Source organism: Otolemur garnettii, unplaced genomic scaffold, assembly GCF_000181295.1.
Source record: "Otolemur garnettii isolate 467f Iridium unplaced genomic scaffold, OtoGar3 scaffold00002, whole genome shotgun sequence".
In the NCBI taxonomy this organism is placed as follows: domain Eukaryota; kingdom Metazoa; phylum Chordata; class Mammalia; order Primates; family Galagidae; genus Otolemur; species Otolemur garnettii.
Genome location: NW_003852397.1, coordinates 26,941,836 through 26,966,260, shown reverse-complemented (window position 1 = coordinate 26,966,260; position 24,425 = coordinate 26,941,836). Strand labels below are relative to the sequence as shown.

The following is a 24,425-nucleotide window of genomic DNA, read 5'->3' as shown; positions in this document are numbered from 1 at the left end:
TCCGCTTAGACTACCTTGTAGAAAAGCCACAGGACAAAAAAGATTTGCTCTAATGCTAACAGACGGGGTGGGGGAGCCCAGTAAGTCCCGTCTGGTGACCTACAGTCAGTCAAGGTAGGTCAGATAATTTCCTTACGGCCAGTTTTTACACAGAGTAATTTTACGTTTGATGGCTGGCTTTTGGGGAAAGGAGTTCTGTGGCTAACCTTAGAAGCACTAATCACTAATGCCTCAGAATATGACTTTTTTTGCAAATGGGTTAGTTTAGGATCTGATTAGTTAAGATGAGCTCATATGGAATAGGGTAGGCTCTAAATCTAGTGCCTGCTGCCCTTTACGAAAAGGGAGAATTTGAAACTGGACACTCACAGAAGGGAGAAGACAGCCGCCTGCAAGTCAAAGAGAGAAGCCAGGAACACAGCCTTCCCTGGGAACCTGCAGGAGGAACCGACCCTGCTCACACCTTCCTCCAGGACGTCTAACCTCCCAAACTGTGAGGCAATAAACTTGTGCTGTTGATGCCATCCAGTCTGCGGGACTTTGTTAGGCACCCCTAGTAAACTAATATGCATATATTCCCTGATTTAATTCTCACAATTCCCTGTAATTCCGAAGGGTCTCTGTTGTCTAAAAATGGAGTGAAGTCCAAAGTTTTTCTTTCTTTTTTTTTTTTGAGACAGAGTCTCTCTGTCTCCTGCGTTAGAGTGCCATGATGTCAGCCTAGCTCACAGCAATCTCAAATTCTTGGTCTCTAGCAATTCTCCTGCCTCAGTCTCCCAAGTAGATGGGACTACAGGTGTTCACAACGCCCAGGTAATTTTCCGATTTTTAGTAAATGTGGGGCCTCACTCTTGCTGAGGTTGGTCTCAAACTCCTGAGCTCAAGAAATCCTCCCACTTCAGCTTCCCAGAGTGCTACAGTCATCGATGTGTAAAATTTTCAAGGTACAGAGCTCTGGGAACCACGTGTTTTCTGTCTATAAATATCAGGACTTGTCACTCTGCATCTCAGCAGTCATTGGACTTCAACATGGTCACTTCTCAGTTGCTGGCCTACGTGGCACTTTTGTTTTTCTGTGTCTTCAAAGCCAGCTCTCTAGACACTTTTATTGCGGCTGTTTATGAGCATGCCGTGGTATTGCCTAATGCCACCCTAACGCCAGTGTCTCCTGAGGAGGCCTTGGCATTAATGAACCGGAATCTGGACCTTTTGGAAGGAGCGATCACATCAGCAGCACAGCAGGTACTGTCACTGGCATTTCTCTAGAGTGTTGGATTCCATGAGAAAGGAGGGGCCCCTAGAAGACAGGGCCCCTGTCAGGGTCAGTTATATTTATGGGTAACATATGTATGAGGATGGCCAGCAAACTTTGTTTCATAGTTAAAATCCTTTCCTTTCAACATTACTATGGCTAGGACACTATGACACTTCCCTAAGAGTAAAAGCAAAGCTTTTGTTGTTGTTGTTTTGAGACAGTCTCACTTTGTCATCCTCGGTAGAGTGCTATAGCGTCATACCTCATAGCAACCTCAGACTCTAGGTCTCAAGCAATTCTCTTGCCTGAGCCTCCCAAGTAGCTAGGACTACAGGCGCCTGCCACGGTACCTGGCTATTTCGCTCTGGCTCAGGCTGGTCTCGACCTGTGAGCTTAGGCAATCTACCCACTTTGGCCTCCAAGAGTGCTAGGATTACAGGCGTGAGCCACTGTGCCCAGCCCACAGTAAAAGCAAAATTAAGGAAAAAATGGTTTCAGCATCATTAAAAAGCAGCTGACCTTTGAGGAACTTGCTATAAATTCAGCATCTTTGCTCCTCTTTTCAGCTATAGATGGAGGTTGGAGGTTAATAAATGGGTGGGAGCTGGATGCCTTTCTTAGAATTTTAGCGCCCTTGATGTACTCTCATGCTCTTAAGAGTTTCAGGTCTCCCCCCAACTTTGGGTAAGTTTGTAACCTGAAAACAATAACTTAAGTTGCAGATTACTTACCAATATGTGTTATATTCTTCCTGTTTTAATTACAAGAAAAAATATATATGCAAATGCATAACAAGCCCGAGTTGAATGAAGGAGCTAATCATACACTGTGTGTGTGGTTTTCCTGAATATGATATTCACTGTCAAGTATAGACCAGGGATATATGAAGTGTCATGGAAGTCGTGGGTACATATATAGTGCATACATCTATCAATATATATTTTTATATATACTAGAATTTAAAAGGTTATGAGAAGATCTGATGTTCTCTCTCATCATTAGTCCAACTATTTCCTAAAGTTCACAGCAGCTTTCAATTGTAGGTGCCCGGGATAGCACAGGCAGCACCTGTACCCTGAGCACAGTGCAGGCAAACAGCAGGTGATCCTTCTTTTCATGAAGAATAGGAATCCTGTTTGCAGGGTATGCTGCAGAGGAAGAAGAAAACAGAGCGTCTGAGATGTAGTTCATTGTTGACACTACCTGGCACAACTCTTCACCAACATTCAGGGAGGGGTTGATTTGGGAAAGAGCTGGGTTTATATTTAGTTAATGATGGCAGTGGGAGACAGAGCCATGAGGGGCCTGGAAAACTATTAATGTCTATGAAAAAAGGAAAAAGTCGTATAGAAATGATGATGGCAGGATTAGAAAATTAATGTGTTTGGGAAAAGAAAATTAATTATAAACATATAGGAAGTAAAGGAATAAGATGAAGGAGGGGGAAAAACCTAAGTAGTTGGTAGCCTCTCAGTTCCTCTTGCAGGCCCCCTCTTTGACTGCCTATGTGAGGAGGATTTTAATTAAGCTCTATTTTTAACAGGGTGCACATATTATTGTGACTCCAGAAGACGGTATATATGGCTGGAACTTCACCAGAGAATCTCTCTACCCGTACTTGGAGGATATCCCACACCCTCAAGTAAACTGGATCCCCTGTAATAATCCTAACAGGTAAAGAAACAGATTGTGAAAATTCCCAATAGTGAGCATCAGCTTGTTTTACTTGAGAAAACTTTGTTGATGATTACTGCATAGATGCATTATCAACTCTGTGTTTGAAGATAGTTTATTTTTTATTTTTTTATTTGTTGAGACAGAGTCTCACTCTGTTTCCCTGGGTAGAATGCCATGGTGTTGTAGCTCACAACAACCTGAAACACTTGGGCTCAAGTGATTCTCTTACCTCAGCTTCCCCAGTAGCTGGACTACAGGTGGCCACTACAATGTCTGGCTAATTTTTCTATTTTTAATAGAGATGGGGTCTCGCTTTTGCTCAGGCTGGTCTGGAACTCCTGAGCTTAGATGATCTACCCACCTTGACCTCCCAGAGTGCTAGTATTATAGACATCAGCCACTGCACCTGGCCCATAGATTTTTTTTTATCTACTATGAATGTATTTTTTATAAAAGTGAATATGAATTATAAAATCACAGAAATTGATGCTGGAGAGTAGCTTAGAAATTATCGCATTCAATTTGAATAGCTTTCCATTGAGGGAATGATCTACAGATGATAGTTCTGACTTGCCTACAGTCACAGAAGATGTTAGTGGGAAATTTAGACCCAAACGCTAGTCTCTGACTCCTTGCCAATGAACAGAGAAATATTTTCCTGAGTAGGTCTATAATTTGGAGACTGTGAGAATGACAAATTTAGAACCACAGGTCAGTTTAGAATTAATCATTTTATTTTCTCACTGATAGGACAGCTGATAATGTAGTAAAATCCTTAAAGTTTAAGCTGATTGTTCATTTAAGAGGTGATATAGCAGAACTATTAATTGATCTAAATCTAATCTAGACTAAGGAGATATGAAGTCTGACACAAGTAGTGTAATTAATGTTAATGTAAGGTGAGGATTTTCAACCAGTGTACCATTAGAGGATCTTAGATGTGCTGTGAAAATTTCTAATACTCACTAATTATTTTTGAAAGAAGTTCAAAGCACAGGAAGTAAGTTCTTTTTTTTTTTTACTCTTTTCTTTTGATGAACATAATTTAATTGTGTCATGGAAATTGAACTATTGTTTCAAATGTGCTGGGAAGTAAAAAAGATGGTAAAACACTGATATAAGAAAACCTAAGAGAATTGTATTTGTTAACAAACTTCTTTTTGAATGCACATGGCTAGTATTGTTTTAGGAATTCTTTTGGAACTGCTTTCAAAACCATACAAACTAACTGCAGAGAGAGACACTTTGATGTTTGACAAAGTTCAATATTATCTTACTCATTAATTTTATTCTCATTTCATTGTATTGTAAGTTTCCAAATGGTAAAAATTATATTATCACTTTCCATAATGAATTGAATTGACTTGTTTCTGAATGGCCTCTAGAAGCAAATTTTCAAAGGCCTCCTGAATATCCCCACACGAATGTTGCTTTTGTTCCATTTCACAAAGCCTGGTTGCCCCTTTCTATCAACTCCTGAAATCTTCATTTCTTGCCTTCATTCATTCATTTGATATATTTCTGAGTACCCAGGCAATGTTCTGGGCAATGAGTTGAACAAAAGATGAAAAATCCTGGAATTTATATTTTAGTATGAGAGAACAGAATTTTTTAAAAAAGGATAATATATACCTATGTTCTTTTAATCTAGGTATTCATCATCTATCTACCTGTCTATGATATGAAATGGAGATAAATGTTATGAAGAAAATTAATAGGAAAGGTGAATAGGTTGGCAAGTGTGGGGCTAAAATTTTTAATTTTTTAATTTTCAGAGAGCTTCATAGTGACATTTCGGCAAAGACCTGAAGGGAGTGAGAGAGTAGGTTATATGAGTATCTAAGAAAAGACCATTCTAAGTTAAGGGAATTATAAACTCCAAGATCTATGATTAGAGTATATGTCTATTCTATCAGAAAAAAGGGAAGTGTGGCCTGGGCACAGTGGCTCAACGCTGTAATCCTAGCACTCTGGGAGGCTGAGGGAGGTGGATTGCCTGAGCTTACAGGTTCAAGACCAGCCTGAGCCAGAGTGAGACTTCGTCTCTAAAAATAGCCAGGCGTTGTGGCGGGCACCTGTAGTCCCAGCTACCTGGGGAGGTTGAGGCAAGAGAATAGCTTGAGCCCAAGAGCTGGAGGTTGCTGTGAGCTCCAACTCATAGCACTCTAGCAAGGGTGAGCAAGTGAGCCTCTGTCTCAAAAAAAAAAGGAAAGTGTGGTTAAAGTGATGTGAGGGCAGGGGATAAAGTAGACGACAGCAGATAGGTAAGATGAACTGATTACATATGACTTGATAAACCATAACAATGACTTTGTTCCTTGAGTGAGAATGAAGCTATTGGAGAATTTTGAGCAGAGATGTGACATGTCCTGACTCAAGTTTCCTCTTTAAGCTTTATAGAGAATAGACTCCAGGGGGGTAGGTCAACAAAGAAGACAGAGGCAGTTAAAAAAATCACTGCAGTAACTTAGGCGGAGAGATGATGGTGTCTTAAACCAAGATGGTAGAATTCTAAGTACTGAGAAATGGCCAGATTCTAAATAAAATTTGAAGGTAGCATCAACAGGTTTTGCTGAAAGACTGGATGAAGGATGTGAGAGAAAGAGAGGAATCAAGCTCCTTGACTCCTCACATAGACTTGGATATCATGTCTTGTTGAGTATGTTTGAAATATCCTCAGAATCAACTGGTTTCTCTTCTCACAGTCAGCAGCCTTTTTGGGCTTACATCACCACTCCTTAGCCTAACAGGAAGAGGCCTTCATCATGTCTCTTTTTTATTTTATGTACTTATTTAGAATTTATAAGTGCCATAGTTCCAAAAATATTTGAGGTTTCTTATAGCTAGTGTAATTAAAAGATTAACCTGGCCCTGGCAAAAAACTGCAAAAAAAAAAAAAAATAAATAAATCATAATAATACATTTTTTCCAGTTTTAATATCAGGTGTATCCAGATGAAGTAAAATGATTTTGTAGTATTTCTTCTTTTTCTATTGTCATAAGATTTGTCATGATCTGTTTTTTGAAATTATCTTTTATTTTTATTGTGTATTTTTTGAGAGTTGGAAAAAAATAAGAAGTTAACTGATGACTACATACTGAATCTCAGAGTCAAAGCATTCTATAATAGACATACTCTCATCTGACAATGTGAATGTTACTTTTTTTGCATTATTATTGCTCAATATTTCATTGTAGCAATCATCTGATTTCTGAATGTATTTATCTTCATTTGTTCTTTACAAGGTTTTTATTTCTAGTCCTTATCTTAAACATTGTTATTGTTATTAAATTTTAAGCCTTTTTAATTTTGTGAAGGCAAAAAGTGGAAACCAAATAAACACATGTATATGTATAGAGAAAATTTAAAAAAATAAAGTTTGTATCTAGTAGGTCTGCTATGTGGTCTGTTTTAGGGATGGTTTCTCTTGGTTTATTTTTTTCCTTTGAGTGGGTCATACTTTCCTGTTTCTTGTTATAACTTGTGATTTTTTTTTTTTTTTGGTTGATAGATGGTCATTTTGTTGTACCCAAATGTGAGTGGAATTATAGAGGATTATGTCAGCACAGAGTCCAATTGAGTTTTAAGGTCCCTTATTAGCTGGCACCAAGAGAGGGGTTCTTATCCTCCAAAAATCTTTTGGCCAAAAAAGAAGCAAGGGACCAGGGTTTTTAACTTGTGCTTGCAGTTGGGTGAGGTTTCTGAGAGCAAAGCGGTTATAGAAGGGAAACTTGCCAGATTAGAGTCTACAGGGAGGGGATAAGTGGGCACAAAAGGGCCTTTCAGAAAAGCAGGTGTTGTATCCCGACTGGGAGTTTTCAAAGTTTTGCAACTTTAAACTTATCTTTCTGTTTCTGCAGCGTATACATGCTCAGGGGCCTGTAACAATATGGGAGGGGAGGGGCAGTGGGGGCTGCAAAGTTCCAAACCATATACAAGATGGAGTCAGCCACTACAAAATGAAGTCAATCAGGCTTCACTGTTTGAATCTTTTCAGGTAATAATCCTGGAAATCTGATTCTCCTCCTTCTCTAGGTTTGCTGTATTTGTTTTCTTTTCTTTTTTTGATTGTTACAGGATGTTTCTGTGTTAAGGATCAGCTTGAGGTACAACTTAATATCTTCTCAACTCTTTCCTGAACCTACACGTTTCCCTGGGCATGTACAGTGACTTTATGAAAGAAGAAAAAAAAAAGGCAGCACTGATCCTTTAAATCTCCTGGAAATCACTTCAGCCAGAGGCAGGATTTACAACTATGGGGGGTGTGTGTATCGGTGTGTGTTTAACAGTGACTGCCTGCCTCTGTGATTGCACCTTCATGATCAGAAGCAACATTCAGTGATCAGACTACAGATCCCTGACATGGGAGACAGGGCTGTTATTGCCCACCTGCTCCCACAGGCTGACTGCAACCTACGTCAGGAACACACTGTGGCTGCTCATCATAGGACCAGGGAATGTGAGCTGGTAGCCACTGGTGAGCTAAGAGCTGAAATTGCCTGAAATTAACTGCAGTTCACCTTCCGAGACTTTCCTCAGAAGTTGCAAGCCTTTGAATAGATTCTGGAGCTCTAAAAATGTTACATCAGGCTGGGCGTTGTGGCTTACACCCATAATCCTAGCATGTTAGGAAGCTAAGGCTAGTAGATCACCTGAGCTCAGGAGTTCAAAACCAGCCTGATGGCTAGGCACCTGTACCACAGTGGTTATGGCGCCAGCCACATTACACTAAGGGTGGCGGGTTTGAACCCAACCCAGGCCAGGTAAACAAAAACAACTGCAACAGCAACAACAACAAAAAACCTGCCTGAGCAAAATCTAGACCCTGTCTCTAAAAAATAGCTGGGCACCAATAGTCCCAGGTACTTGGGAGGCTGAGGCGAGAGGATTGCTTGAGCCCAAGAGTTTGAGATTGCTATTAGCTAAGATGCTACAGGACTCTACTGGGGACAAGAAAGTGAGACTCTGTCTCAAAAAAAAAAAAAAGTTACATCAGACAGGTTCTGCCAGTGCTATTGCTGTCTTTGTGGGGAGACAGATTCTTGGTGCTTCCTATTCTGTTATCTTTCCCTGAATTCTCCTAAGTGAGTTTTTGTTCACTCATTCAAAATATTTAATGCTTTTTTTCTGCCAGTCATGGGTTCCGTGACTAGGATATGTAGGCCTTTGCACAATAATATCGACAGGATGCAGACATTATAAGATGAACACAAGTGAACATATGATAATAGGAGTATGATAAATGCTACGGAGATAGAAATACATGCCTGGAGTCTTATCCTGGAGTAGTTTCCTACAACCACATTCCCACAAGTATGAGTTTCCTCTAAACTACCTTCTTGTCTTAATTTTTCTCTTCCATCTACTGTTATTTAGAATTACTTTTGTGTATATTACATAATATGATGTTCAGGGGACAATCATTCAGAATTTTGTTTAAAGCTGAGATTGACGATTAAAAATTTTTCCTCTTCCAATGAACATGTAACAGGTTTGGCCACACCCCAGTACAAGAACGACTCAGCTGTCTGGCCAAGGATAACTCTATCTACGTTGTGGCAAATATTGGGGACAAGAAGCCATGCAATGCCAGTGACACTCAGTGTCCCCATGATGGCCATTACCAATACAACACTGATGTGGTGTTTGATTCTCAGGGTAGGCTGGTGGCACGCTACCATAAGGTAAAACTAGTTTACAAATAATTCAGTTAGTGAATGCTTCATGAAATAAAATGGACAAGAAGAAAAAAATGGTATTGATAATAAAAAGCATATTTTATAAGTAGAGTAGAGGCAAAGCATAAAAATCATGATTACATGTAGAAAGGTCCTATAAAGAGACTCAAGGACTTCCCTGTGTGCCTTTAGGAACACAGGAGTGTGTTGCTGGAAGTGCGCGAGAGTCACAAGGAGCTCCCTGCATTAAAATCTAATGTTGCCTTTGAACTTTGTCCTTTTAAAGACATGTCTTGGCAATGGGTCAAGGCAAGAAACTTACCAGATAGACTTGGTCTTGAGAAAGGAGCAAACAAAGTTCTTTGTTCATAGGAAGTGAGGAAATGTACTTGGAAAATTGAATAGGCATATTATACTCCTATGTCTTGTAAGATTCAAGAGGGTCTTTATAGAAAAGAATGCTCAGGTACACATCAGCCATGCAGAGATTGAGCCAAAGCCTCCATTTAGCTGGAGTGGCCTCTGATTCATCAAAGCAAACTTTTTCTGTGGAGGAAGTGGTCACAGATGAGACTGGCACTGTCTAATGGGTATGAACTTGGGCTTTTTCAGACACAGTAATGTCCAGGCCAACTTCCTAAGAGAATTTTTCCCCCTTCTGTTTATTGCAGCATAACCTTTTCATGGGTGAAAATCAATTCAATGCACCCATGGAGCCTGAGGTTGTGACTTTCAACACCACCTTTGGAAGGTTTGGCATTTTCACCTGCTTTGATATACTCTTCTATGATCCTGCAGTCACCCTGGTGAAAGATTTCCATGTGGACACCATACTCTTCCCAACGGCTTGGATGAATGTTTTGCCACATTTGTCAGCTATTGAATTCCACTCGGCTTGGGCCATGGGCATGGGGGTCAATTTCCTTGCATCTAATACACATAATCCCTCGATGAAAATGACAGGTAATGTGTGATCTTCAAGATTTACTGGCTTGCTGTAATCAGAAAAGGAAAAAAATGTTTTCTTAGCAAACACATACTCTGTAATGTAATGATTTCCAATTCTTTTGAGCCTCTAGCTGGTGATATGCTGTGAAATCAGTCTCAACCCACATCTCAATTGTTCTGTAGATTTATTTAGTGTTATTCAACTTGGATGTACTTTCTGTTTTTTTGGCCAGGGTTGGGTTTGAACCCGCCACCTCCAGTATATGGGGCCGGCACCCTACCCCTCTGAGCCACAGGCACCGCCCTACTTTTTTTTTTTTTTAATTTTACTATTTCTTACAAAAACCTCTCCCTTCTTGGCTCCTTGGTGTCATACTTTATTGGATTTCCTCTCCCCTCTGTCTTTATCAGCCTGTTTTACTGAAATTAATAAAATAGATAAGTTAGAAGGAAAATGTTTATGAGTTTAAAATAACAGTAACAACTATGAAATCCCATTTTACTTTCTTATCTCAAATGGCATTTTCAACTTATTATTTCTAGGAAGTGGCATCTATGCACCCGATTCTGCAAGAGCATTTCATTATGATATGAAGACAGAGGAGGGAAAACTCCTCCTGTCACAACTGGAGTCCCACCCATCCCACCCTGCAGTAAACTGGACGTCTTATGCTAGCAGTGTAGAAGCACCCGCAACTGGAAACCAGGAATTTAAGGGCATTATCTTTTTTGATGAATACACTTTTGTGGAGCTTACAGGAGTCACTGCGAATTACACAGTTTGTCAGAAAGATCTCTGTTGTCATCTAAGTTACCAGATGTCAGAGAAGAGAGCAGATGAGGTTTATGTCCTAGGGGCATTTGATGGACTGCACACCGTGGAAGGCCAATATCATCTACAGGTAATGTTTTGGTGAGAAAAGACTTACTGGGCTTGGTGCCTGTGGCTCAAGTGGCTAAGGCGCCAGCCACATACACCTAAGGTGGCGGGTTCGAATCCAGCCCAGGCCCACCAAAACAACGATGACTGCAACCAAAAAAAAATAGCCAGGCATTGTGGTGGGCGCCTGTGGTCCCAGCTACTTGGGAGGCTGAGGCAGGAGACTCGCTTGAGCCCAGGAGTTAGAGGTTGCTGTGAGCTGTGATGCCACGGCACTCTACCCAGGGGGGATAGCTTGAGGCTCTGTCTCAAAAAAAAGAAAAAAGAAAAAAGAAAAGACTTTCTGGATAAAATACAGACACTCAGTTAACTTTGAATTTCAGATAAACAATGAAAGATTTTTTTAAATATAAGTATATCCCATTGGGGGATATATATTAATATACTAAAAATTTTGTTAATTTATTTGGAATTCCAATTTAGCTTGGCAATTATATTTTTACTTATTAAATCTTAAAATCCTAGATTTCATACCTATAATCCTAGCACTCTGGTAGACCAAGGTGAGTGGATTGCCTGAGCTCCCGAGTGTGAGATTGCCCTGAGCTAGAGCAAGATCTCGTCTCTGAAAAAGATAGCCAGGCGTTGTGGCAGGCACCTGTAGTCTCAGCTCCTTGGGGGCTGAGGCAAGAGAATCACTTGAGCCCAAGAGTTTGAGGTTGTTATGAGCTATGATGCCACAGCACTCTACCCAGGGTGACAAAGTGAGACTCTGTCTCAAAAAAAAAAAAAAAAGAAAAGAAAAGAAAATCCTAGATTTCAGTCCAATTTAAGCTATTTGGAATAAGGCAAAATATGTATTTGCAGTTACTAATCTTAAAAATTATTCAAATTAAAGATAATTTTAATGAGTAACTGAATATCTATGATATTTCCTGCCTGAACCATTCTTCCTATATGTTCACTAATGCCTGTCTTTCTTCATAAACAGCTTGGCACTAAGTATGGACTGGAGACAGATGAGTTGACCTCTGAGATTGCTCAGTAGAATGGCTATTTCTGCAAAGGTCCAGATCCCGCACAGTCCACAGTGGTCTCTATGTTCCTTTCATCTTGGTCTTTTCTGCCCTGGTCTGATCCCCATCCTGTCTTGCCTAGACTTATTGAATACTTTCCTCCAGTGCTTCCAGTTAATAGTCTCAGCTCCATCTAGTCCATGCCCTACACAAAATTTTAATGTGGGTCCCTTTCTCTCTCTATCCTCTTCTTTCACTTCTACTTGTATATACCCTGAGCTCCCGAGACAATTCCCCATCTCCAGTTTGCTAGCCTCTGTAGAGCCCCTGGGTGTTCGCACAGGTTGTTTCTTTTATCCATAGTGAGCTCCATCTTCTCATCTTTTTTTTTTTTTTTTGAGTCAGAGTTTCACTTTGCTGTCCTGGTACAGTGCCAGGATGTCACAGCTCATAGTAACCTCCAACTCTTGGGCATAAGTGATTCTCTTGCCTCAGCCTCCCAAATAGCTGGGACTACAGGCACCTGCCACAGTGACCAGCTATTTTTTTTGTTGCAGTTGTTATTGTTGTTTATCTGGCTCGGGCCAGGTTTGAACCTGCCACCTTTGGTGCATGTGGCCAGCGCCTTAACCACTGTGTTATGGATGCCAAGCCCATCTCCTATCTTTTGTAGTGTTTTTCAGATGTTATCTTCAGCAAGAAAGCTGTGCTGATACTTCTGCAGCGCCATGCCTACCTCCCCAGCTGGGTTAGGCACCTCTCTTATGTGCTGTGCCCTTTCTCCTCTCCTCTCCACTCCTCTCATCAAGGTGCGAGTTATCCAAATCACCAGTCTCCAGGACTTTTAGAATGTAGAAACCTATTTTCCAAAAATGTACACAGTTAGGGGAAAAAAACTGCTGAAAAAATCTGTAATATGTAGATTCATTTAAATTCACCAAATATTTATGTAATGCTTGTCATGTTTAGGTATTTTCTAGAGCCTGAGAATATTAAAATGAACAAGACAGATCAGCCTTCATAGAGCTTAAAGTCTGTAAGATTATAGACATCGAATAGAAAACACAAGAAATTATTTAATTTTGGTTGTGGAAAATACTGCAAAGGAAAAGTACCATGCACAATTAGGGCTGGGAGGGTGAGAGGAAACTTCTCCTTTCTCCCTAAAATTCTCTGAAGTTCAACTTACAATTAAGACAGATTAAAAAAGAGATAGAGATTTATTTACCATGGCCATGGGGAGGATAACAGAGTGATCAGTCAATATCCCAGAGAGATCCAGATATTCTTGTACACTCCTTTTAGAAGCGAGGCAGAGATAAGGAGTATAGGTAATTTTATTTAGGCTTCAGTGAGTGGTTGTTAGGGAGCATGAATGGATGGAGGAAACAGATTGATGAATGATTCCCTTTGCAAAGTAAATTAACCTTGATAAACAGGTATTATATTTTAAATGATTTGGGCCAGATCTGGTTGCATTTTTTATTTTATTTCCTGAAATATAGTGAGATAACAGAGAAGGGAAGGGAAAGGTAGGGAAGTCCATTGTTTTGATGAATTCATCTGGTTATGCAGATAGAGGAAATGCCCCTTCCAAGGCCTGTTGATCCCTAAGGACCTTTAATTCAAAATGCTCTTTATACCAGTGAGTCATATTTGGGGGTGAAATTTCCTGAGCTTCTTCATCATTCTCCCTGTCTGGAACTTTCCTGAAAGTTTCATACATTAAAAGCCTAGTCAGTGGCTATGGAGATAGAGATCTGGTTCATAGTCAAATAATAAGAGATGTGAAAAGGGAAACAAGAGCATAGGTTATAATGAGTAGAAAAGAGCAGATCTAAGCACATTTCCCCACACCATATTAAACCAGTCTCCCCTTCTTGGCTAGGGTTTGAACGACTGGCATGCAGGGGTGCTGGGTCTGTGACTGACCTGCTAGAAAAATAGTAAGGGATAGTAGGAGCAAGGTATACTGTGAAAGGAGAGCCATAGTGGAAGATAAAAGGGAGAATGGGATAGGCTTATACAATCTCTCTTCAGCTTCCAACATGCAATCCTCCAAGGGAAAAGCTTAAAAGCACAAGTGTTTAAAAGGACCATTTGGGGGAAGAGGGGACTAAATGGTAAACCGGAGTCTTTACAGAAAAAATAGGGTTTCTTGATCCATGATCATGGGAAAACTTGTCTACTTCCTTGTTATTTTTCATCTCTTTATGTTTTCCTCTACATTTTGACAGATTTTTCTCCTCTTGATCTTCTAAATCTTGCATTGACTCTTTTACTTTTGCTAACATTGTTAATTTCCAAGAGCTTTTTTTTTGTTGTTTTCTGTGTTCTTTTTTTCTCTTTAATTTGTTGTTTCTGTTTCATGAATGCAGTATTTTCTCTTACTTTTCTGAGGTTATTAAGAAATGTTTTTCCTGACAGGTCTGTCTTTCCTCTGAATAGTTTTTTTCATTAAATTACCTTTATCTGCTTGCTTTGCTCTCTCTTTTATGGTGTAAGTTTTCCTCACATATCTGGTAATTATTGGAGATTACCAAAAACTGATGGCAAATTTAAATCATGAAGGTGATACTTGCCAATTTTGAGCTTCACAGTAGGATGGTCTAACTGAACTTCTTGTTAGGGGAATTTCTGAGGTAAATATCTTTAGAGGCTTCCTCTTGGGATGCTCAGCTTTCCCAGGTCTCAAGATTCTTCTAATTTCCTTCTTTAATAGGGTTGCTTAGTTTAGTGAATAAAAATATAGGATCTTCAGATAAATTCGAGGTTCAGAGAAACTATTTTTTTAGTGTGTGTCTCATCACTGTTTGAGACATACCTATACTAAAAATATTACTGCTTATCTAAACTTCAAATTTAATTAGCAGTCCTTTCCTGTATTTTCCTGATTACCCTATTCCTGAAGGATAATTCTCTCCCTGACAGCATTTTGGGATCCAGTTGGAGGAAATGGCCTCACAGAGTGTGGGGCCCATGGTGGAGGGAGATGTTTTCAACATTCAGCCTAATTCATTCATGTAATTCCCTTCAATAACATCATTTACTTATTTTTGAGATAGGGTCTTGCTGTATTGCCCAAGCCAGAATGCAGTAGTGTGATTATAGCTCACTTTAACCTCAAACTTCTGGGCTCAAGAGATCTTCCTATTTCCATCTCCCAAGTAGCTGGGACTATTGGTGTACATCACTATGTTTTGGGAATTCTGTTTTCTTTTACTTTTTCTTTTCTTGCTTTCTTTCTTTTTCTTTCTTTCTTTTTTTTTTTTGAGACAGAGTTTCAAGCCATTGCCCTGGGTAGAGTGCTGTGGCTCTACCAACCTCCAACTCTTAGGCTCAAGCAATCCTCTTGCCTCAGTTTTTCTAATTTTAGTAGAGAAGGGGTCCCACTCTTGCTCAGGCTGAACTCAAACTCTTGAGCTCAAGCAATCCACCAGCCTTGGCCTCCAAGAATGCTAGGATTACAGGCGTGAGCTACTGCACCCCACCTATTTTATTTCTTTTTTAGACAAAGTCTCACTCTGTTACCCTGGATAGAGTGTCATGGCACCAGAACTCACAGCAATCTCAAACTCTTGGGTTTGAGCAATCCTCTTGCCTTAGCCTACCGAGTAGCTGGGACTACAGACATAGGCCACCACCCCTGGCTAGTTTTCTATTTTAGTAAAAATGGGATCTTTCTTGCTCAGGCTGGTCTTAAACTCCTAAGCTCAAGCAATCTGCCTCACTCCTCTCAGAGTGCTAGGATTACAGGTGTAAGCCAGCAAAGCTAATTTTAAAATTGTTTTTATATGGGATCTCATTATGTTGCCCAGGCTAGTCTCAAATTCCTGCCTCAGCCTCCCAAAGTGCTGGGACTTTAGGCATGAACCACTGTGCTCAGCCAACTAGGTCTTTTAAACCTCCATCTAAAGGTTTATTCTCACTGGAGAGAAAGCCTTTTACTGGAGTAAGGGAGAAGCAGTGACCCATCTGCACTGGGGACATAGTATCTAAGGCATCCTTCACAACTTTCCACCAATTTTCCTTCCTTTGTTTGACACAGCTTTACTCCCAGCTCTAGGTGCCTAGTGGTCCCACTGATGGAATTGTTGAGTATTCTGCAGCATGGATAGGGTTGATTCTTGTTTTTTCGACTCCCAGTTTAGGATTTGACTTTTCTAGGTCTGCTAAATCAGTTATTACATTTTGCCACTAACACCCTGGTTTCTAAAACTGTGTTGTGTTCTATCCTCTTATTTTCCTATCCTTATGAACTTATAAATTTGAAAAATAAGTGTAGATTTTTATTGGATCCCAAGGGAACAAAACAGAAGTATGTTCTCATTGTACCTTTACTGGAAAGTTATCTCGACCCTATTTTACCATACTTGCCCTGAAGGGCTTGCCTTCCACCTGCCAAAGTAGAAATAGGGAGCCCAATAGAGGCTGTTGCTTTAGTCAGGCAAGAAATGAATGTGGTTTGGAAGGTGCTGTACAGATGGAGTTAAATGAATATGGAGCTCTTTGGGGGAATTTTGCATCTACATGGTAAGAAGACTCAGGTACTTATATTCCTATACTATACTCAAATAGCTGTGTAGGTATAGACTGTGAAAATCTTCATGGAGAATGGTTTCAGTCTGCATCCTTGTATAATCTGAAATTAAAAAAAATAGAACACGCTTGATGCTTAAAAGCATTGCTAACTTGAGAATAATGAGGGTACAGTTGTTCATAGCTCTAGGCCAACGATCTGATTGTCTCTTTATGTGGTTAAACTATTCTACAGTGAATTGCAGGAAATATTTAAGTTCTTTATTTTTATTACTAGTTACATTAATTATTCAGCAATAAAGTGGTTGAATGTCGGGATGAAGTAATATTGTTTTACCAAGATGCATAGGCATTTTTCTTGGTCAGGAAGAATATTTTAATTGACTTTCTTAGGACTTTTTGAGATTCCCTGGCATTTTATTTAATAAAGTATTTAATTCAAAATTTTTTCTCTAGCTTTATTTGATTATCCTTAATAAAAATTATATTATTCACAGTGTTCAATGTAATGTTTTGCTATAAGTACACATTGTGAAATGATTGAATCAAGTTAATTAACATATCCAGTATGGCTTTCTTTTTTTTTTGGTCACCCTTGGTAGAGTGCTGTGCCATCACAGCTCATAGCAACCTCAAACTCTTGGGCTTAAGTAATTGTCTTGTCTCAGCCTCCCAAGTAGCTGGGACTACAGGTGCCTGCCACAATGCATGGCTATTTTTTTGTTGTAGTTGTCATTGCTGTTAAGCAGTCCTGGGCCGGGTTGGAACTGCCAGCCCCAGTGTATGTGGTCAGCACCTAACCACTGAGCCACGGGCGCTGAACCAGTATGACTTTCTTAATGGCTTATAAGTTTGCATTACTTCCCTAGGTTTGCACTCTGTTGAAGTGTAAAACGACTGACTTAAACACTTGCGGTGACTCAGTTGAAATAGCTTCTACCAGGTTTGAAATGTTCTCCCTCAGTGGCACTTTTGGAACCCCGTATGTCTTCCCCGAGGTGTTGTTGAGTGAGATTCAGCTTGCACCTGGAGAATTTCAGGTAAGAATCTTTTCTCGATACCCTGAATTAATTTTATGTAAGAAGTATATTTTATCATGAAAAGCTATCCAAAGGGCTAGTGGCTCAGGCCTGTATCCTAGCACTCTGGGAGAGCAAGGCAGGTAGATTGCTTGAGCTCATGAGTTTGAGACCAGCCTGAGTGAGATCCTGTCACTATTAAAAAACTAGCCAGGCATTATGGTGGGTGCCAGTAGTCCTACCCATAGCTGCTTGTGAGGCTAAGGCCCAGAGCTATGATGCCATGGTACTCCACCCAGGGTAACAGAGTGAGACTCTTATCTACACACACCACCCCCCCAGACACACACACTCATACCCAGACACACACAAACCTAACCTATCCAATTGCTTACTAGTATAAAAATTTCAATCTGAGAAGAGTGAGATTATCCCTGGAAATATGGAAGGACACTGAGCAGGTTGAAGTTCTTGTCTGGAAATTCTTTTTTTTTTTTTTGAGACAGAGTCTCATTCTGGTGTCCTGAGTAGAGTGCTGTGGTATCATAGCTCACAGCAGCCTCAAGCTTTTGGGCTCAAGTGATTTTTTTCCTCAGTTTTCTATTTTTAGTAGATATGGGGTCTCGCTATTGCTCAGGCTGGTCTCAAACTCCTTAGCTCAAGCAGTCCACCTGCCTTGGCCTCCCAGAGTGCTAGGATTACAGGCGTGAGCCACTGTGCCCAGTCCTGGACATTATTATTATAATCATTAGTGTATCCTTGAGAATTTAAATACCTTATTTGGGGGATTGTGGGGAGGAGGCTGGGCTATTGAAGCTCTGTGGAGTAGAAAGAAGATCCATTAAGAATGGTTTCCAAACCAGTCCCACCAAAGCCTGGTCGGATTACTGGGCAACGATGGCCTCAGGAAGTTGAAATGAAACCTTCTCATTCTGGGGAGAAAAGCAGTGAAGGAAAAGCTGAAGGACAGAGAATTTGACAGTAGCCAATGTTGGCAAAGCAAAGGGCTTTTTAAAGACCTAAAATAAGCCCTCGCGGCACACGTGCTTTGCCGTGCTCTGCCCAGCCACTTTCTTCCCAGGGCTTTTCCTGCAGGTTCCACTCTCACTCCCCTTCCCAGGTAGAAACCACTCCTGGGGAGAGGGAGGACAATGGGGTAGTGAGGGGGCCAGGCTGAGCAATGGACAGGGAACAACAGGGCTCAGTTCTAACCCCCCTTAGTTAACTCCTTCTGACCACTGAGGAAGTATTTATCTTATCTGAGAGGATTGGTTTCTCTCTTATACCACCTAATCCATTGGTCTACATTTATTAACTCCTGGGATGCTTCCTCAGATGAGTAAATGATAAGATATCCATGGCAGGAATAAGTAAATAAGTGTCAGCTCTGTAGCTCCAATTTTTCTTGTCCTCTGCAACATTTCAAGTATTTTTGATAGTACATAATTTGGCCTGTATTTTTATTATTTCTTCAGCCAGCTATACTGAATTTTGAAAGTATGTTGTGGGACTGTATAATTGAAAGGTAGATCTTGTCTACTATTCTGTTTTTTAATTAGGTGTCAAGTGATGGGCGCTTGTTTAGCCTGAAGCCAACATCTGGACCTGTCTTAACAGTGACTCTGTTTGGGAGGCTGTATGAGAAGGACTGGCCATCAAACACGTCATCAGATCTCTTAGGACAAGCACTACAAATAATGCTAGCAGTCGTAGTACTTGTTGTATACTCATTATATTGGTAGAATATTTAGGTTTTCTCTCTTTTGTTTGGGATAATTTAAAAATTTGATGGATGAAGAATAAAAGATTGGCCTTATTTTGTCACCTTTGGTAGAGAGCTATGGTATCATAGCTCACAGCAACTTTAAACTCTTTGGCTCAAGTGATTCGCTCTCTCTTTTTTTTTTTCCAAGTGATTCTCTTACTTCAGCTTCCCAAGTAGCTGGGACTACAGGTGCCACCATAACTCCCGGCTATTTTTAGAGCTGAGGTCTTGCTTTGGCTCAGGCTGATCTCAAACCTGTGAACTCAGGCAGTCCACTGCTTGGGTCTCCCAGAGTGCTTGGCTTATAGGTGTGAGCCATCGCACCTGGCTAAGGTAGATTTAAAAAAAAAAAAAATTATATTTGAGCACTGGTCTTTCTTGGCATTGGGCTGTTTGTATCAAATGAGTATCCAAAATGTTTTACACAGAAGAAATAAAAATTACAGTTAAAAAGCACATCAGAATTATCAAAAAAGGACTCTGAACATAGTACCATTTCTGTTATAACACAAATCTCTTATTCAGTGCTGCTTAAAATTTCCAATGATTTTATTTCCTTGTTCTATTAGTTATTTATCTAAACAATACATTTCAGTTCTCTTATAGGCTGACATGGTGTCCCCCACCAAATTCATATATTGAAGCCCTAACCCTACTACCTCAGAATGTCACTATATTTGGAGATAGGGTCTTTAAAGAGGTAAAATAAGGCCACACCATGCAGTGTGACTGGTGTTTTTTGTTTGTTTTTGAGACAGAGTCTCATTTGGTCACCCTTGGTAGCATGCTATAACGTCTTAGCTCACAGCAACCTCAAACTCTTGGGCTCAAGTGATCCTTTTGCCTCAGCCTCCCAAGTAGCTGGGACTACAGGCACCCACCACAATGCCCAGCTATTTTGTTGTTGTTGTTATTGTTTAGTAGGCCCCAGGCCAGATTTGAACCCACTAGGCCTGCAGCATGTGGCCAGACACACACAGGGGAGACCCTGAGAAGACACAGAGGAAGGACAACTGAACTCCCCCCACCTCAGATGTACATATTTTGTTGCTGTGCTGCAGTTTTTCTTTAGCACGTGTATCAGTCACTGTAAACTAGGTTATGATGCAATAACAAATACTATAAAATATTTCATGGCTTAATACCACAGAAGTTTATTTCTTGTTTATGCAGAGTCCACTCTAGGACACCTACCACCACTCCAAACTTCTTTCCTATTCTGTTAACTCCTTATTATACTTACATTTCTGGAGCATGAGAAAAGAATAGGGAGAAACTGGCCCACTCCCTCTTAAATGCTTTCATTGAGAGCAGCGGTTCTCAACTTGTGGGTTGTGACCCATAGGAACTATATTAAAGGGCCGTGGCATTAGGAAGGTTGAGAACCACTGATTCAGAGCAACACATGTCATTTCCACTCATATTTTATTGGCCAAAACAAATCAGATGGCCATGTGACATTTAAAGGGAGTAGAAAGTGTAAGTTTCCTGCACATCCAGGATGGGGAAGATTCATAAATATTGTGCATGCTAGTACTATCTAGCACCAAATAAGTTCCTCAAAGGCAGGTATCTTACATTCTTCTTCAAGCCAATAAGACAAGGCTAAGATCAGCTCTACACATTCTCTGTCCTTTCCATGGATCTGAAGGCTGTTTTAACCAGATTGTTTTTCCCAGAGGATATAAAGCCATCTCTGATATTGCACAGCTTCTCAAAGGGAGTACTTTGAAGGTGACCATCGTGATATTCAGCAGTGACTTATGGTATGTAGCAGTTTTTCTAGGATGAGTTAGCAAGCTTAATTCTCCAATCTCGTATATATCTAATCCTCAAACCAGAATTTGTTTAACCTCATGATTACTGCTTTTTCTGTCACTCTATGTTGATAGAGGGTAGGTATATTTTCTCCATTTTGCATTAGAGAGCAAAGCGTCAGGTTTTAAGCTTCTAACTTAATGTGTATCAAATCCTCAAACCAGAATCATTTAACTCCATGTTTAATGATTCCTCTATCACTGTAGATTGTTAATATTTTCTTGCACCATGACCTGTAGCTTCCTGAGGCACTAAATGTCAACCTTGTTTAAGTGCTGGACGCTGATTTGTTGCTCAATGATTATTAAAGCCAGATTTCTACCAGATCCTTAACCTTTCAGAGATATGTTGCATTCCTCATAGTCAAACTTGTAGGGTCAATAGCTGCACACCTTGATACAATTCAGGGTAAAGACTAAGGTGAAAGTGCCAATATTAAAATGTATGTATAAGGAACAAAGATTGAAGTTAGTTGATTATAGTGTTGATGCAGCATAAAGAACAAAAACTTTCCTTCATATACTGGGAGAAGACTTGCCAGTTAAGTTTGGAATTACCAATGAAATATGTTAACAGAAGAGCTACTGCTTTAATCTTGCTGATTTAAAATTAGATCCATATGGGGGTCCAGCCGCAGAAATACAGCAAAAGTGCTCATCAGCATGAATAGCTATTTAGCTATCAATACTTTCTAGAAACTTACAACTGCCAAAAACATGGCTTAGCTGTCAGCATGGTCGTGCACTGTCTGACAGATAGTTAAATGTCTTGAGTGATGTGCATTCTAGACATGTTGATTGGATAAAATTCAGATTGAGTTATGAAACTATTAATATCACAAAATGTTGCTTTAGTAGTTTATGACGTTGATTTTATGAAGCTGGTTGTGAACCAGCTGAGTTTGTTGTTCTTGTTTATGGTAAAATTTTGTTTCAGTCCATCAAATACAATTAACTGAGGGTTTATTTAGTATCGCAATGTGAGTAAAAATTAACTGAAAAGCCTGTCGTCATGTGTATCCAGGACTAGGAAACAACTGCTTGTTGTAGAGATTAATTATAAAAGCATGTGGTGAGAACATAAAATCAGATAGCCTGAAAATAACTCCTTAAGTTTACACAAATCATTTCATTTTAAGAGAAATATGTAGAAGTCATCTTCAGAGACTGGTGATACAAGTAGAATTCTTCTAGTGATTAAGATAATTATAAGTATTATTTTTAAAATGTTTTGATGGTTGGGTCCAGTGGCTCACACCTATCATTCTATCACTTTGGGAGGCTGAGGTGGAGGATCCCTGTAGCTCACAGTTGGAGACCAGCCTAAAGAAAAGTGAGATCCCCATCTCTACCAAAAATAGAAAAATTAGCTGGGCATGGCAGCAGGCACCTGTAGTCTCAGCTACTCAGGAGGCTGAGGCAAGACGATTGAGCCCAGGAGTTTGAGGGTACAGTGCTCTGTGATGAGACCACCACACTGAAGCCTAGGAGAAAGACCCTGTTTCAAAAAAAAGTTTTGAAATTACTCTTAGTGTCTCACCTGCGTAACTTGTAATTAATACTATTCCATTGCCCAACGGGTGTTAAGTAAAATTCTCACTAATGTAGTAATCTTAGTTTCCGCTATCCAGGTATTTAGAGGGTCCATGGAAGAAACCAGCTATAGAGGAAAGGAAAAGCTTTATTCAAAAAATTTTTTCCAAATTCTTGGTAGTGGTTAGTAGCTAGAACTCTGAAGTCAAAAGAAATGTGGAATCAAATACCATTGCTGTCCTTAATATTTATCTATGTTCTTTCCTTTGTTAAAGAAATGGCTTTAAAGAATATTTATTATTTAGAGGAGTTGTGAGAATAAATTTAGGATTTCATGTCATGATCTTAGCCTTGTGACTGGTATAGGGTTAGTAAAATTTCTCCTCTCCTTCCTACCTTTTCTTCCTCTCCCTTCTCCTCCTTCCACATTTCCTCTTCTTCCTCCTCCTCTTCTTCCCTTTCTCCTCTGCCCTTCTCTTCTCACTACTCCTCTTTGTCCTTACTGGCAGTGGCAAGCTCAGACTGTGCCTGTACAAGCAACTTTGTTCATGTTCTGCCTTCAAGAGTTCCCAAGATAGAAGAAAGTGAGTAAACACACTATGGAAAATACACTATTATAAACTGTTGTTTCAGTTTCTTGCGACCTTTCCTCTCCCACAGGGGGAAAAATGAGAGGGGTAGAGTTATTTCATGTTGGGTCACTCCATTCTAAGACCTCTAGGACAGAAGAGGGACCTGGTATACAAAGCCACGTCCTACTAAACTTTGCAGAGGGTTGCCCTCTACAGGTCCCCTCTGACCCAGATGTGAATATAACATCTGGGTCAGAGATTCAAGTTCAATAAGAAATTGGCATTCTAAGTGTAGTTTCTTAGGGGTGGTTCAAAATGAGAAAATACTGTTCCTGATATGTACTAGCTGAGTCTTGTTAACATACCCTTCTTCTACATGGCCTATTGTGACCAATAAACACATACATAGACGAACCTAAAAGCTCCACTCTTTAATACTCATAAAAAGATTCAGAGTTGAGGGACACAATTATAAAAGGGACTCTACCTAACAAATGCAAACATTATAACCTAATTCTTTGTACCCTCAAATCAACCTGTGCTGTACGCAGTGTTTAGAAATTATAAATTAAGATCTGCTGGGCATGTCAAAGCATAGACTAGGACCAACGGACAGAGTCAAGGAAGCTAACTTTACCCCCTACGCATTGTACCCATTTCTTTTGTAACTTTTTGACCTCATGATTATATGACATTGTTCTTAAGACGTTCTCTTTTGCTTTTTCCTGTTACTACCTTGGTTCTTTACTGTCATGGTAAAAAATAACTCTTCTCCTTATGTTAAGTAATGAGGTTAGAGTTTCTTTTTGTTAATATTAACTTTTTGCTCCATGCTGTGTTACATGTATACATTTTTCATGCTCAATAAAAGACTCCTGAGGTTTTCTTTCCACGTAGCACTTTCTGGCTACTCTCTGGGCATGTGAAGTTGCTCCCCCTCCTTGGTTATTGCACTGCAAATAACTGAGTGTGAGAGTGATCTTTTCATGCCATCCCCTCGCCAGCTTATCCACAGGTAGTGAACAACTACAAGTGGTGCCCAAACAGAGACTTGGAACGGGGCCTCTCCAGGACACTGACAAGCCATGGCAGTGACTATCTCCCAAAGTCCAGGAAGAAGGGGACAAGGTCTCTCATGCCAGGTAAGAGACAATGGGTGCCAAAGGACAAGCCCTAGAAAGACTGTGCAATTAGGTAAAAGCTGTCATATCTCCTTATGTTCCATTTGTCATCCTGGTTGCCCTGTCTGCTTAGCAGAAAGGTTCCAATTGAGAGTCTCTGGCTCAGTAGTCAGTTGCCCAGCAACTAAGCCTTCTATGCTCTTTTTTCCTCCTGTGAGAGGCGGTTGTTCTTGTCACAGTGAGTGTTCTATGTCAGGAGCTTACTCCAGCCTGCCTTTGTCTTTCTTAAGCTATCATTTTTTATTTTTCTAAGATGGGAAATACTCTCACTAAAAAACAAAAGCCTGGTAAGCTCTAATTACAAGGTCTGCTCCAAGCGGCTGGCTGCAAGGTGTCAGATCAATAACTGACAGAGTTTTTTTTTTCTTGAGACAGAGTGTCACTATGTCGCTCTCAGTAGAATGCTGTAAAATCACAGCTCACAGCAAGCTCAAACTCTTGCTGGGACTACAGGCATCCATCACAACAGCTGGCTATTTTTTTGTTGTAGTTGTCATTGTTTTTAGCAGGCCCCAGACCGGGTTTGAACCTGCCACCCCAGTGT

At 40.1% G+C, this 24,425-nt stretch overlaps 1 protein-coding gene across 1 annotated transcript; it reads left to right on the top strand.

The window, feature by feature from the left end:
* On the top strand, positions 1–18,837 carry LOC100959690 (pantetheinase-like). Its single transcript, XM_003781686.3, is given in 11 exon segments — positions 1–114; positions 345–435; positions 437–493; positions 945–1,007; positions 1,009–1,242; positions 2,799–2,929; positions 8,425–8,617; positions 9,283–9,574; positions 10,103–10,461; positions 16,864–17,034; positions 18,573–18,837. Coding segments are annotated over 11 exon segments (1,836 nt in total). The 5' UTR covers positions 1–52; the 3' UTR covers positions 18,756–18,837.
* Positions 18,838–24,425: the final 5,588 nt, after the last annotated feature.